Here is a 15,986-nt window from a genome sequence, read left to right as displayed (position 1 = left end):
TGCTTTTCTGCCAAACAGAGGTCTGTTAAAAGGAACATATTGGAGTAGATTCTGCTGCAAATGGGGACCCTTACCTGGGGGAAGATGATTAATTTGAGTATTGTGTGAATTAAACAGGAAACGTGTTTTCCAGGCTTAGGCCTTAAGCGAGAATATGAAGTATGAAGACCAAGTGCTATAGAGAGAATGGAACACACCTTTAAAGGGGAAAACAGGGCTCAGAACCCAGAATCAGTCACACACCGTATTTTCCCTTAAGAACAAAAGCCAACCTTACTGCACTATTTGGATTAGACACGAGCAATTTATCAGTTACAGTGCATGGGGACTTTCCTGCTGTTTACTGTTAATTCTGAAACTAGCGATTTTCATCTGTCTTTTATTTTTACCACTTTCTCACGGAAAATTTGCAGCTCTCCCCTTGAGACATTACTGGGAGTGGCAAGAATTGTGTTGAAATAGCAGTTCAGCCTGTTGGCTTTTGACATCTGATTTATGACCAGCATTTGTGTAAATGTCTGTGTGTGTGTGTGTGTGTGTGTGTGTGTTTCCTCAGAACTGCATAGCCACCCATGAATCCAATGGCATTGACATCATCACAGCTCTGATCCTCAATGACATCAATCCTTTGGGAAAGAAGAGGATGGACCTTGTGTTAGAACTGAAGGCAAGTAGGAATTGAAAGCAAAAGACAGTAGCATGTGAAAATAGTCACTTTTGTGTTTTGCTTCCACACGTGAGACGATCAATGTTGCAAAACTAAATACAGGCAGTTCTTTGAGACTAAATGAATGATCCATGTTGTAGGTTCTGACTAAAATGCAAAAATTCAGTCTTCCCCTGCAAATAAGGGTCTTAGGACGGGATACCACCTCCAATATTGATTTCTTAAGCATATCCCCAAAGAAGAAAACCCTCATTTGCATTTAGAGGTTCCAAAGATTATTTAATAGTCCAAAGACCTCTCGGTGTCCAGAGTGTATTTCAAAATGTGTTAGCCTCACTGAGCTATTTCCTTTTAAACCATTCCCATGTTGGGGCATGTTGAGATCTGTCCTCTGTCTTACACCGGTACCCAGCAGTAAGCACTTTGTCACTGTCACAGAACTGCCTATAACTGCAGGGTTTAGCTGAAAAGCTGATCTGTGTCGATTGCATAAACAGTGTCATGGGAAAGAAAGGTCATTAAGGGAAGGTGTTAACACAAAAGTCCACAAGAATTGCACCATTATTTTTATTTTTCCTTTAGTATTTATAACTAAGAGTCCAAATTGATAGCTAATTTGACTTGGATGTGTGATTTAAATGGATTTCTTTGTGAGTCTACTATTTTTAATTCCTTTGACCACATGTGTTGTAGAATTGACTTGAACATCATTCAAGCTCATGCACCTGGCTCCCATTTATCAGAATGTATATGATGAGAGCCTGAAATGAACAGAATTTTATGGGCTATTGATCACCCTTGCAGTGACTTTTTCAACTAAACAATCTGTGGATTGCGATAGAGATTTGTGTGCTCTGAAAAGCCACCATTTGATACCACAGCATCCTGACTGAATGCCTCTGACCTGTACTTGGGAAGGAAAAAAAATACTGCCCCCTCTTATGCAAAATAGCAGGAACTTTCCAATCCTATACACAAAGCAGCATACAGGTTATCCTAGGCCCAGGATCTAAAATGAGGTCAAGCCAAGAAGTGCAGGTTTTGGGCACGTGAAAACTTTGAATGTAATGGGAAATTTGGATTTGGCATGCATACAGTGCTCTTTTGGGTCACTTTTGTTAACTGGTATCAGCTATACTCTCATTATAATATTAGGGGTTATGAGAGCTGATTGTAATACTTTAAGAACAGTACTGTTTAAAAAAAAAAAAAAAAAAAAAAGAACAGTACTGTTTTAATTGCCTGCCTTCTCTGCCCCACAAGGCTGAATAACAAGGTTTAAAGCCACACCTGCCCCGAAGGCATCATGGGTCCATGTAGCGGTCCTTCCTGACCGTTGTCATCATAAGGTTGCCAATACACCCACAAGCACCCATGTTTAAGTTCCCAATTTCCATTAGGATTTGTGTCAACTAACATTAGGGAGAGCAATGCCCAAACGATTATGCTCTTCCGTGACCCAAAGCAGATTCTGCAGTTACGGTTTTGGGGTCTGCAGTGGCACGTTCCCTGTCGCGTGCAGCTGAGTTTTGCCGTACCGGACCCGTGGCTCTGCCATAGGATGAAACGTCTGTCTATCCAGCCAGGATGCAGCACTCACCGCAACTGGGCACACACAGTCAGGCCAGCCACCCCAAGCTGCTCCGCTCCATTTTCTCCTCCCTTTGTTTGTCCAATTAGAACAACGCTTCCAAGTTGCTGCTGGCCATCATGGAGAGCAGGCACGACAGCGAGAACGCAGAGAGGATACTTTACAACATGCGGCCGAAGGAACTGGTGAGTAGATGGCCGATGGCCTGGCCGTGACACCAAGCAGAGGCAGAGCAGTATTTGTGGCAGAAAGAGAATCCGTTTCCTTGAGTTTTCTTAAAGATGCCAAAGATTAGAAATCTAAGGAGAGCACACACAGCCCCATTCGGCCGCCGCCCGCCCTCACCTCCTCCTTACCCCTCTTGAGAGCCAGGGCGGCGAGTGCACTGGAGGCCTAGCAACCTGGAGTTCAGGTCCACAGCTCTCCCTTTCTGCCAGGTCACCTTGGGCGGGCACCTGACCGCTCTGAGCTACTGTCGTCTCATCCCTAAAAAGATGATAATATCATGTTGGCCGGAGGGTGATTCTGAAGACTAAACGAGGACTAGGAATCAGGCCCCTGACATAGCACCCGGCACACCATCCGCCCTCCTCCACCCCCGTGAACTGTAGAACTCCTTTCTCCTCCTTTTCCTCATTGGCTACTGCTCTAAAGAATCCCCATCTCTTCCGGGGGCCAATAGTCTGGGCAACAGAAGGGTTTTCCTTGGGTGCCAATGTTTGGGTTTTGTTTTTTCTTAAAAAACAAATTTTGTTTATTTTTGAAAGGTGATATTCACAATGGGCTGTGATTTCCAGGGTGAGGGTTAGTGCTGCAACCTGGCAGCTCTCGGAGACAGTGAAATGAGCTGAGGACAGAACTCTGTTTGGACTTTTTCCCACACAAACTGTAACTGACAGAAGTAAATGAGAACACTAAAACTTTTCTGTCGCCTGGTGACCTGTGTGCACTGGGGGCTGGGCTAAAGTCCCTTCATGTATCCCTTGAAATAAAGTTAACAGTGAGCCCAGCTCTTTGATCTCTGAGGTCAGGAATGAGTTCTCAGCCTGAGATGGACACCATCTCTGAGTTTATATAATAGCTTATGTAACTGAGGGGTTGGTGGGGGCGCTCAAGGCATCCCTCATGAGTAGAGACAGAATGACTTCACAGAGACCTCATTCCAACTCTCATGGACCAACAACATGCCCCCATCTTGGTGGGGGGGGGGTGGGTGGGTAATGTGAACACCCAGGGCTGTGGTGCCACAGGCTTCTGGGTGGCCCCCTTGTGGTTGGAGAACATCATTCCCAGCTCACAGGAAGAGTCAAAGGCTTCCTGGAACAAATACGGTTCTAAGAATCCACATAGAAGAGAAACTCTAATGTCTAGGACACACCTGCATATATGTGCATGCACATGCATGTGTGCGCACATCTATATTCTTGCCCCCACATCCCGTGCAACATGTCTATTCATTTTGGTATTAGAACTAACAGGAAATCCAGCTCAGAGAGCGAGCCTCTCAAGGGTCTTTTCTCTAAAATTATTTCAGGGCCTGACCTGATGTGAGTATAGAAATGTGTGACCCTCCGCATGCTTGCTCTGAGATAATGAAAAATAGAGAATGGCCTTCTGGCAATGCAGGAGGCTGAGATGCCTTCTGAATCATCAAAGAAAGTGATTAATTTCCACTTCAACTTAGGGGTTAAAGGCATTTTTGTTCTTATTCTTTGAATGATTAAATCTTAAATGATTTGTTCATGTGATAAATATTGGCTGGCCCTACTTTGTCCAAGGCAATGTGCTGGGCACTGGGGAAGTATTGAGAGAGGAGCAGCAGATCCAGCTCCCGGGCACTGTGAGTAGGGCACTCAGGTAGGTGGGAACAATGAGACTGCTACAGAAATGCACTAGGAGGTGTGCTCGCAGCATGAAACAAGCAGCACGTATGGGTCCTCGGTAGCGGATTCAAGATCAAATCTCAGCTCACTAGCCATGTGATTTTAGGAGTGCCTCTTCACTTCTCTGAGTCTGTTTCCTCATCCAAAATAAATGGGAATCTTTGACACTTCATAAAATGCTGAGGAACATTAAATTTCCCCCCAAAAATGTTGAAATTCTAAACACAGTACTTGGCACATGGAACAACCCCAGTAGATGTTATTTGTTAGTGACTTTATTTTTACATGGAGTAGGGACAGAGGAATGTGGATAGGGAAGAATGTGAAATCAGAGATAATAGTCTGACCAGCTATTCCTCAAGGCTAGTGGATTTCTTACTAGGTTTTCCTGAGATGGCAAAGGTTGGGGGTTGGGGAGAAGAAGGCAAGAGGAAATGCATAGATAGGAAAGGTCTGGCTTCTAGTCTACATTTGTGTCATATTTTATTGTTTCAAGGGATGTTGATAACCATTATCCCCTTGGTCGGCTATAGAAGAGCTCTTGGTCCAGCTACAGCAAATGCATTCCATTTCTCGCTTTGGGGGAAGGTGATTGGTAGTGACTGCCCGTGGCAGTATTGAGAAGGATTCTAAGGCTGGATCCAAACCTGATAGGAAAGAATGCTGAGCTTCCTGAACACTGTCTGCCCCAGAAGGGGAGACTATAGATGCCAGTCCTTTGTGGGACTTCCTTGAAACAGGAGCTTTATTCGTTTGACCATTCTTCACAGGTGGAAGTGATCAAGAAAGCCTACATGCAAGGTGAAGTGGAATTTGAGGATGGAGAGAACGGTGAGGACGGAGCTGCCTCCCCCAGGAATGTGGGGCACAATATCTACATATTAGCTCATCAGGTATGACCTCTCTCTAGGTCCCAGAGCCAGTTGGCACTGGCCTTCAGTGCCAGAGTTCCAAGGTGAACGTGTGCTTCGACTTGCTTTTCCTTTAAGGTTTTAACTTAGGGCTGTTTGTATTCGTGATAATGTGGCTCACAGGTCCTAGTGGCAATCCGATGCAGTGTACCGAGTTCCAGGACTCCTGTTTTCCCACGGAAGGGTCATGGCCCTGGAAATCCCCACGTTTCTTAAAAGCCTCCACGCTGAGCCTTGACACTTTGGTGGTTTATGGCTGTGTTTGGAGAAGGTTGAAAGGCGTCTTAGGCTTTTCATAAATATTGATGAGTCTCTTAAAGAAACCTCGGCCGCCTTGCCTATCACACTTAGAAATCTTTGGGAACGAACTTGTCGTTATGACTTCTTTTTGTTTGCTTTTGGGGGGAGGGGAGTATCCCACCCTGGCACCAAAATGCTGTTTCATAACTCTCTTCCCAAGTGGCTGGGCTTTTGAAGATACTTTCTTTTTCTGGAGTCTGATGAGCCTTGAGCTTGCTGACATGTGTGGGCAGCTTGTACCTCTGCGCCAGGCTTGTGTTTCCTGTCCCTTTCACCTTGTTCGGTTGCAGGAATGAGGGATAAAGCACCCATGGTACGAGCCAGGAGGTTGGCCTGCCCTGCTACATACAGCATGCTGGCAGAAGAATAGAAAACAGGCTCCTGCCCCTCATCTCTTCCATTACCTGTGGCTGGCCACTGAGAGGGTTTCAGAACATTCTGAGTGGAGACTCCATGTGGCTGTACAGAAAACCCCATGTCCCTCATAGCCACTGTGCCAAGCACACCTTGACGGGATGCAGCAAGCCTCTGGCCACCCCTGCTCCTCTGCCTGCCGCTCGTTATGATGCTTTCTCTATACCCCAGCTTGGAAAATAGCGCATGTGTGCCTGCTGCGATGAGACAGTGACTCCCCTGTTTTCCGTATGTGTGTTCTAGTTGGCTCGGCATAACAAAGAACTTCAGACCATGTTGAAACCTGGTGGCCAAGTGGATGGAGATGAAGCTCTGGAATTTTATGCCAAGCACACGGCCCAGATAGAGGTAAAAGCAGTGGGAGCTCAGGGTGAGGGCCTGCAGTGGGCTCTGCGCTGTCCTGGGGCTGACATACAGTCATCCGTGTGAGCAACAGTTGTTGGTCATGAATGCTGACGAGGCTGTGAGGATAAGTAGAAGGTATTATAGGAAAGTCCAGCAGAGGGACCTGCTGGAGACTGTGGCAGTCAGAAAAGCGTGTTCTAAGGAATGATGTCCAAGCACAGACTTTAGGAAGATTCAGAATGAAACAGGCAGAGCCTAGAGGGAAGAGCTTTGCAGACCTGGGGAATGACAAGTGGAGGCCCTGAGGAAGGAGGCGCTAGGTGAGGGTGAGGAGCTGAAACTCAGTGAGCCACATGGGCAGCCCCCCTGGATCCTGCAGAATCCTGTCCACCATCCTTGCAAGAAGTCTGCATTTACTAGAAGAGCCGTGTGGAAGAGAAAGCATACATAGAGGAGTGGTGCAATCGGATCTGCATTAAACACACATACACAGAACATAACTTATTGATCCTCTGTAGCCTAATAGGGCCATCTCCCATTTAGCGAATGGCGAAATGCTGAAATAAGTCTCAGAGAGGTTGTGTCATTTTCCCGGCTCTCAGCGGCAGAGCTGGAATCGTATGTAATCCAGCGCTGGCTGACCCCAGAGCCTTTGAGTGCATTTTGTTACCTGTGTTGAACACGGACTTCTGTCTCCAGGCTCTAGGCAGTGAAGGATGGCGTGCTTTGTTTAGCTAAGGACAGAGTACACAAACTCAGTATCAGTGTTGGAACAAAGATTTTGAAGGGCTAACAGACTCCTTTGGGCCGCATGAATTGTTCAGGATGGAGACTGGAGACTTTAAGAATATATTCTTACCTGATAACTCAGGCGTCTGGGCTGTCCTAATAAAATGCATCATTTAACTGATGAGTTGACCATGACAGTGCATGTGGGCAAATACCCCTGATATATTGTTAATGATGAGAAGCTTGATGGTAAGGCCAGCTCTGTTTTACGGGGCTCTTAAAAGACAAACTTTAGGTGTTTGCAATATAGGATGTCAGAGCTCTTCACTCACTGGAGAGAAGACTGAAGCTTGATCAGGTTAAGAATTGTGTGAACAAGGTCACTCAGCCTTTTAAAGGTGGGGAAGGAGTGGAATGTGTTCTCCTGACTCCCAGTTGTGAGTCTCCTGAAAAGTAGATGTGGGCAGATATTAAATGACAGAGAGAAATGGCCAGGCCTGGTGTCTCTAGCTCTCAAATCCTGCCTTTAGCTAGCTGCCCATTTCTTCCACTCTCCTGAAGGAGTTACCTGTGCAAAGCCAGGGAATACCCAGTTACTCCCTGGGGCTTCCTATAGAGTCTCTTCGCTTTCGGAAGTTAGGCTGGGTAACCCGGGAGTCTGGGACTCCGTTCTTGCCCGGAAGCCTCCTTTCCCCCTGGATTTCAGAAACACTTCTCACATCATGTTCTTTCAGCTTAGGGAGATCCAGGACCCACCTGGCTGTGCAAAGCAGGCAGGCTCTTAATAGCAGGAGACTGTGGAATGGGTCCCTGGGCCTGTCTGTACAGCAGTGTCACCTAGGGGGAGCTGGTTCATGTGCAGGTTCCAGTTTCCAACCCGCCATACCATAATTCCAGTTAAATGAGGTTCACGGAAGGACTGAATCAGTATGACAGTAAAGCTTCCTGCAACCTGATGTCCAGCTAGATTGGGGAACCACTGGTCTAAAGACGATGTCTCCCAGAACTTATAGGGCTAGGGCTAGGGCTAGGGGAACCTGTCACACATCTGAGATAGCTTCCCACTACAACTTGACCTGAGTCACCTTTCTTGCTGTTTCAGGGAACAAACCGTTGAAAGAATGAGAACCAGATCTTCTTGTAGAGGGCGTAGGCCCTGGGCCTCACCTGACTTCTCCAGACTCTGGGGAGGAAGAATAGAGAGAGGTCATGACCCTGTTGTACTACAACCCATACCTCTTTTGAAATCCCTAACCCCCAGGGTGGTGACTAAGTACAGTGTCCTAGAACTTGAACAGTGCTGCCCAGACTGCCTCCTCTCCGGAGATTGAGCCACTCTAGAAGGGCACAGAGAAAACCTGTGAGGTGTCCACTCTGGGGCCCCACAGCACTGCTTCAAAGAGCACTGGACACTACACCAGTGTTAAACAGCCATACTAGTTCATGCACTGTACGTTTTAGATGCTGTGACAAGAGGAGGACAATGCAATAGATAAACCAAAGGCCTCTTTTTAAAATTCCTATATAGGAAAAAACAACAACAATGAGTTCTGCTATTAGAAAAGTTTAGGTGATGTTTGTACCACAGGCCGCTGCTGCACCATCCAGTATGGTGGTCATAAGCCATGTGTGGCTTTTAAATTAAAATTAAATATTCCATGGGTCACTTGCACTAGCCACGTGGGGCAATTGCTCAGATGTAGGGCCAGTCTGTCATTATGGAAAGTTCTGTCAGACAGCCCTAGTCAAGAGCCTCATCTGGATATGTGCACAAAACACAGTGTAAATCGTTCAAGACAAAAGTTAGTCACAGTGAAAACAATGGATCTCAGGCTAAAAAAACAAAACAACCAACTCTTAGAGACTTGCCCAAACTGTTTTGTTTTGTTTTTAAATAAATCTAAGAGACATAGCCCAGTCTGGGGGTTAGAAGATCTGAGAAGACTCAAGAACAAGTTTGTATTACAGTCACCCATGAATGCTGAGCCTATGACCTTAGCAGAGATCCTTAGTGAGAGAGTTTTGGAAATGGCTGCTTCAGCTCCTTCATTTTCTCACCCTAGATTGTCAGGTTAGACCGAACCATGGAACAGATTGTGTTTCCTGTGCCCAGCATATGTGAGTTCCTAACCAAGGAGTCGAAGCTGCGAATATACTACACTACTGAGAGGGATGAGCAAGGCAGCAAGATCAATGACTTCTTCCTGCGGTCCGAGGACCTCTTCAATGAAATGAACTGGCAGAAGAAACTGAGAGGTAGGTCAGCGATGCGCCCACAGCGCTGCAGGGCCCACCGCCCCGGGGTCTCCCAAGGGTGGGTGCCACGGCGGAGGGCGAGTCTCCAAGCAGGAGCAGAGCCAGTCTAATGGATGGATGGTACTTTCTGCCTCTGAGCGCTGGGAAGGGAAGACCTAGACACCTTTGTAGCTGGTAAGCGGGCTCTAGCCTCAGGGAGGCACCTCCCCAGGAAAGCCTGTCTTCATGCCCCATGGCTTTGGATTGGATTGCAGAGCCCTAGAGAAGACTCCTGGGACGTCCTTTTTTTGCTATCTTGATGTAGAAAATAAAAGGAAGAGAGAAAAAGCCAGGCTCACAGGTTGGTGCACTTGAGCAGGAAATTGAGCCAGCTTGACTGCTCATTTACTAGCTCACCTGCTCTGAAGACACTGGTCTCCCTTTTATATATAGGGTAGCTCGGGTTTTAGACTCTAGTATCATTTTATAGGCAGTGGAATCATTTGCCATGTAAGACACATCGTTGTTCACCAGCGAGTCCCATTGCGATGCCTGGCCGTCGGGTTGAAATTACTCGTCTATAACGCTTTTATAGGGCTGTCCCAGAAGACTTCTCAGCTCCTGGTTTTCATTAGGATTTTAATGAGATCCTTCAGTACTGACAGTACATGCCACACCAACTGTTGTGACCAACTTAGGAGCATGCTTTATTTCTGTCTGTAAGTCGGGAGCCAGGTTTTTTCTTTGAAACCCTGGATTCCAGCTACAGTGGTGATCTTTTGGGCTCTCTTTGCAGGGCAGGGCTGCGGGAGGGGAAGCTGTGCTGGAGATCCCTTTCTGGGAGCTTCTGTGCTCTCGCTGCCTCCCACCAACCCCGAGGCAGAACGGACCAGCCTTCTTCACTGCATGCTTCTTCCACGTCACCACTTTTTTTCCCCTACCTCCCTGCACCCCTAGGTTTGGCTCATGGCAAAGTGGGTTGTGCATGCACATTGGCCAGGGCCCTGTGCTCACCACCCCACCCCCCACCCCACAACATTCTTGCTCATCTCTGAGGGCTACCTCATCATCCAGCGCTTTAAAACATTAGATGTAAAAAAAATAAAAATATTATATTAGTTGTTTCGGGGCGGGGGGGGGGGTGGCTGGCTGCCTGAGCAGGTACAGCATATGAGTCATGATCTCAGAGTCGTGAGTTCAGGCACCATGTTGACCATACAAATTACTTAAAACTAAAATTGTGACAAGAAAAAGAAAATGTTTCTGGGGCCAAAACCCGTTCCTCACCTAGCCAGGTGTCCGACAGAGGGGCCAGGAGGCCTTTAGCAGAACAGCTGCATGTCCTCCGTGATAGGGATCCTGGAAGATTTGGGGTGTGCTTCTAGCTGATACCAGGGTGTCCTGTGGCCTACTGAGGACTCCATGCAGGCTCCTCTAGCTCAAGTGTTGTGAGTAGCCTGGAACAGCTGCATAGTACAATGCTTGGGTGAACAGATAAATAAAAAATATACCAAAATAAGGTAGACATAGACCCCATTCAGTTTGTACTCATATTTTCAGCTGTTACGTTTGCTGGGCTTGTCTGTGATTCCAGCTTCAAGGGTTAACCCTGAATTCACGTATCCAGACCTCCACCATAGTTACTAAAACTGTGACTTCACTCTTGTCAGTGTATGGGTCTACTAAGACCGCTCAGATATATATTCATTCTCACAATTCTGAGAGCCTATTAAAAAAATATATAAACGTTGTATAGGCCCCCCAACAGGCTTACGAACTGACAGAGGGAGTTTCTCCTCTTCTGGTGAGGTGAGATAGCTTATCGTCTCTCTTACTGAGGCGCTGTCTTCAGCCAGGCACAATGGGAAGACCTCAGCCCCAAGAAATGGGGGGATCTCACTCCCATTCCACCTCTGCCACCCACTGACTGTGTGACCCTGAGCAGATGACTTCACTGTTCCCAGACCCTTCCTTACCTGGAAAGTGGGGGATTAAGATGGGTGGATTGTGGAGTAGCCATGTCATCATTCCAAGATTTGTGTTGCATTGCAGCTAATACCTTCGCTTATTTAGTCCACCTTTGTTTCAGAAACAGTTTTCGTTTCAGTAAAGCGTAAACGCAGCTATAGTTGTCAACTGAAAGATTTTAATTGGCTTCAAAGCTATCTGCTGGTAAGAGAGAAATTGAAAACAGTAACTGAATTAAACATGATATGCATATGGGAGGAGAAATGTACTCATTAGAAGTGCAATTAAAATGAAATATGTTTTCCCCTCTAAGTAGCTTATTTCTCTTCTAATAAATGTGCAGGGGGGAAAAGCTCTGCTTTATTCATGAAAGTGCCTTCCCCTTTCCTGAAAGCATCTTAGAATCACCTGCACTTTGGTGCCTCTGTAGCCAGGCCTCAGATAGAAAGTCAAGTCTGAGAGTGATGTCACTTAGTGATTGCTTCTGCAGGTGCTAAGATACTCAGTTCCTCTGCTCTCCTGAAGCCCCCTTCCTTCCCTGCGCCTCACAGAACATGCACATTAAAAAAAATACAAACACATACACATGCACACATGCACACCCCCTCCATGCACTCACATCCTCCCTCACCTGTGCCTCCCTGACCCCTTGTCCTCAATTTCCCAGCCCCAGTGAAGTGAAAACTCTGGGCCAAGAAAACGGGAATATAGTGAAAGAGGAAATTGAGGCAGAGTTGCATATGCTGACATTTTCCTGCTTGGGATTTTCCCTCATGGTTATCACACCCGTCCAAATAGAGCTCCCCAGCTCTATTCTGTTTTTTATATACACAGAGTCCAGGTCCCCCGGCAAGGCCCAGTTCCCTCAGAAGAACAGACACAGAGGCTAGGAAAGAGGGTTACCAAGCGATGCCCTGGTGTAGTTCATTAGGCTGACCTGCCTCCCTGGGGTCATGGCACCCTATCTTCTGGCTGTGATGTAGCCAGTATATCAATCCAGCCAACTTGTACCCCTAATAGTAGAAGACATGCTACAAATAGTACAGTGGGGGATTCAACATCTGGAAGCTATGATTCCATCCTGTGTGAACCTACCATCTGATGGGGGCCGACAACACAGACATATTTTTAAGTGGTTGTAATTGAGGCAACTGACAAGGAGCAGGGCCGTAATCAAGCAGTGACACATTGTGGAAATGTGGGAAAGGCAGGCTTCTGAGGAAAGGTGGGATCTGAGCAACATCTGGAAGGATAGATAGGATTTGGATAAACACAGGCCTAAGAGTTAGGGGACAGGGAAGGTGTATTATTTCCCACTGCTACTCTAACAAGTTACCGCAGACTTGGAAGGCTTAGGGCAACGTACATCTACTACCTCAGAGCTCCAGAGGCCAGAACTATACAAAGGCTCTCACTGGGCTACAGTCAGGGCGTCAGCAGGATACCTTCTAGAGGCTCTAGCTTTGTTGTCTAGCTTCTAGGGGCTTCCTGCATTCATTGGCTCTGAGCTTCTTCCTCCATCTGCAAAGCCAGCCGTGACCAGGAGAGCCTTTCTCACGCTGCATGACTCTGCCTCTGACTGTCCCACACCCTTCTTTCACTTTTAAGGGTGTTTGTGATTATGTTGGGCCTGCTGGGCAATTCAAGATAACTTCCCCATTTCCAGATCCTTAACTGTATCACATCTGTGAAGTCCCTTTGCCTACAAAAGGTAACATATTCATTGATTCCGAAAATTAGGATGTGGATGTCTTAGTGGTGGTGGTGGTTGGGCGGGGGGGGGGGGGGGGGGCGGAATTACTATTTTCCCACCATGCAGGGTATGTAAGTTGCATTATCTTGCTGTATAACAAATGACCTCAAAACTTAGTGGCTTCAAACAGTAAATATTTATGTCCTCACAGTTTCTCAAGGCCTGGAGTTTGGGAGTGCCTTAGCTGGGTGTTTCTGACTCAGGGTTTTTCATGAGGCTGCTGTCAAGTTGGCAGCTAGGGCCGCCTCACCTGAAGGCTGAGTAGACCCTGAGGATCCACTTCTCTGCTCACTCACGGGGCTGCTGGTAGGAGGATTCACTTCTTCTCCACATGAACCTCTCCATAGAGCTGCTTGAGTTCCACACAGCATGGAGGGTGGATTCCTCATAGTAGATGACTGAAGAGAGGGCGAGTATGCACGTGCAAGGAGGAAGATGCAGGGCCTTTTAGGACCAAGTGTCAGCACGCCATCGCTTCTGTATTCTCCTAGAAGCAGTGCTAAGTCCAGCCCACACAGGAGAAAGGATCTGAGCTGCATTCCTCAAAGAGGAGAGCATCAAAGTCTTCGTGGACATAAATTTAAATGGCCATGGGGACAGTGCACAGAGGCTGGAGGTGCAGCATGTGTTCAGGGAGCCACCCCGAGGCTGGGATGTAAAGGGGGCCTATTTGGGCAAGGGATATGGGAGAAGAGTGTGGAGAGTTAGACGGGGACATGGGAAATAGAAGACACGTCAAGGTTGGTCTTTAAGTATTTTTTTTGCACCTGGATAGATACTCAGTTGATTTAAAGGACTGAATATTTGTCCATCATATTCAGAATGACACCACAATGTAAGTGTTTTAGCTTTATAAATGATTTATTTGCGACTGTATGCCATACTTGACGGCCATTTATCACAATTATATGAAAGCATTCTACAGTAGCTACTCTTACATACGATATTGAGAACCTCCTTGAAGAGAATTTTGGCTTCCATAGACCATTATTGAGCTTTCCCATTGCCTGTTTTTTTTTTTTTTCTCACCTCATATGAGCCTTTTATACTTACACTAATGTGGAGAAGGTATTATAAATTCCCATTTACCTACCACTCAGCTTCAATCATTATCAACCCTTTGCCACTCTTGCCACCTATCTCTTCTGGAGCTTCCATATCCAGATCAGAAATGGGCTTCAGTCCCAAAAGAAACACCAGTAGCTATTGTCTCCAGAGCACTTGATTTCTCATCTTAAATTTGTCTTGGCAATTAACTTTAAAAAAAAAAAAGTTAATTGTTACTGGAGGTTGACTGAATCCTGGTCAGCTCCTCTACTGATTGGTGATATGAGCCACTTACCTTTATCCTTGTCTGATCCCAGAGGATCACTGACCCAGGTGATGAGATCTCCTCCACAGCTTCCACCCCCTGCTGGGCCTCAGTTTCCCTCATTTATAAAACAAGAGATTTTAAATTAGATGGTGCTTGTAGCTCTAAAACTCTACTCTTTGGAAACATTTCCTGGTTCCAACTGCAAACATGAAATGAGCAATTATTAAATTACCCAGGGCTCTGTTTAATTGTGGCATATCTTTATTTTGGAGAGAAGCTTTCAAAGATTTGGCTGCTGCTCTAGGCATCATTATAGAGCCATTGAATGTGTCATTGGCTGCTGTCCTAAAGTTAAATGATGACTTCATTGGGAAAGACAAACACACTATAGAGACCCACTCTCCCATACTCCATACTTCTTTGGAGGGAGATAATGTTGAATGAGATATCTTTTGGAAACTCTGCTTCTAGCATGGAGACTGAAATTATTGCTACCACATCTATTTTTGAGCATCATCCTAAGTCCAAGTCACCACTGGAGAAGAATTCAGGGGAAAAGGAAGCATCATCATGCATGGCATGGCCAGAGGCTTGTTGTTCTGACACTGAACATGCCCGGCCAGCATGGTATCGCCTCTAGGCAACTACAGAATAAGTGTCTCTCACCCCTTAGTGATGGCTTTGGTACCACATCTCTTCTGTACTTTAGCCTTTGGGAATGGAACTCTACTGCTGACTACCCAGTCAGCAACTCCCTCCCCTAGTTCCCCTGCCCCAGGCATGATCATCAAACTTAGGAAAATGGAAAATGGTTCAATGTCAGGAAAAGGATCATTGTCTGGCTTATAGGCACTGATGAATTAGTGGAGGATTTTGAGCAAAGGAGGATTGGAAATGGTAGCTCCCTGCTCCGGGGCCCTGCTGGGCCAATTCTGAATGCCATGTGTCCCTCCAACTGGAGCCCCACATTTCTAAAAGGCTGATTAAGTTCTTAGGCCTCTGTGGGCATCTCTGGTCTCAGAGCCCTGGAGGAACTGAGGATTCAGTGCATGAACTCTGGACAACCCCAAATTCCATAATTGGTAGTGTTGACTGGGGCATGCAGGGTTTTAGATGTTCCAGCTTTTCTCCTTTTCTTCTCTCCCTTGTCCCCAAATACATCTTCTGTTCCAGTAAGTACTCCAAACAGAAATAAACCAATCTGATGTCGTTATGAGCCTATGAGTCAACCTCAAAACAAATGATCATTTTTTTTTACTGTTATAAAAACTGGGAACAAAAGTGGGCTTGTGGGGCAGAGCGGGAGGAAGGGCTGAATGGGATTCCCAGATTTCTCACTTGTGGCTTTGAACCTTACATAGCCTGGTCTTTGTTTTCACAGCCCAGCCCGTTCTGTATTGGTGTGCCCGCAACATGTCTTTCTGGAGCAGCATTTCCTTTAACCTGGCTGTCCTGATGAATCTGCTTGTGGCGTTTTTCTACCCATTTAAAGGAGTCCGAGGAGGTACCCATATTATCAATTTCAAGGAAACTTTCAGAAGCAGCAGGAAGGTTATGACTTGCATCTTAAATATGATCCCTAGCAGTGTTGGTACAATATCATGGGATCCCACTTACCCATTTTCAGACAAGATGAGATTGTAGATTTCACCACAGATTTGGTTTTGAATCTCACTTAAAATAATGTAGATATTGTGTCCACATTTATCTACCAAGAAAGAAAGAGAAGAAGCTGTACACTCTGAAACCTGTAAGAAATGGTCTCCATGAGCCTCCTTATTTTATATATTGGGAAACTTTTTCTCTGAGAAGTTGAGGGATGTAGCCAAAGCTGCATAGCTTGTTAGTGGCAGAACTAACCCTAGAACATAGATA

At 46.2% G+C, this 15,986-nt stretch overlaps 1 protein-coding gene and 1 long non-coding RNA gene across 12 annotated transcripts in view; one reads left to right on the top strand and one right to left on the bottom strand.

The window, feature by feature from the left end:
• Nucleotides 1-15,986, top strand: part of ITPR1 (inositol 1,4,5-trisphosphate receptor type 1) — a 319,204-nt gene that overhangs the window by 255,362 nt on the left and 47,856 nt on the right. For all 11 annotated transcript variants that reach the window (XM_072785304.1, XM_072785307.1, XM_072785308.1 and 8 more), the window contains 6 exons: nt 557-667; nt 2,348-2,443; nt 4,912-5,034; nt 6,010-6,114; nt 8,904-9,096; nt 15,493-15,615. In XM_072785304.1, the coding sequence (XP_072641405.1) occupies nt 557-667; nt 2,348-2,443; nt 4,912-5,034; nt 6,010-6,114; nt 8,904-9,096; nt 15,493-15,615 (751 nt within the window). The remainder of the gene's footprint in view (nt 1-556; nt 668-2,347; nt 2,444-4,911; nt 5,035-6,009; nt 6,115-8,903; nt 9,097-15,492; nt 15,616-15,986) is intronic.
• Nucleotides 4,916-8,027, bottom strand: LOC140609921 (uncharacterized). Its single transcript, XR_012011653.1, has 2 exons — nt 7,926-8,027; nt 4,916-7,286 (listed from the first exon to the last, which is right to left on the bottom strand). It is a non-coding gene; the product is annotated as an uncharacterized lncRNA (long non-coding RNA).

Source organism: Canis lupus, chromosome 19 (assembly GCF_048164855.1).
Source record: "Canis lupus baileyi chromosome 19, mCanLup2.hap1, whole genome shotgun sequence".
Classification (NCBI taxonomy): Eukaryota; Metazoa; Chordata; class Mammalia; order Carnivora; family Canidae; genus Canis; species Canis lupus.
Note: the sequence above shows the minus strand (reverse complement) of the source record. Positions and strands in the feature narration are given on the sequence as shown.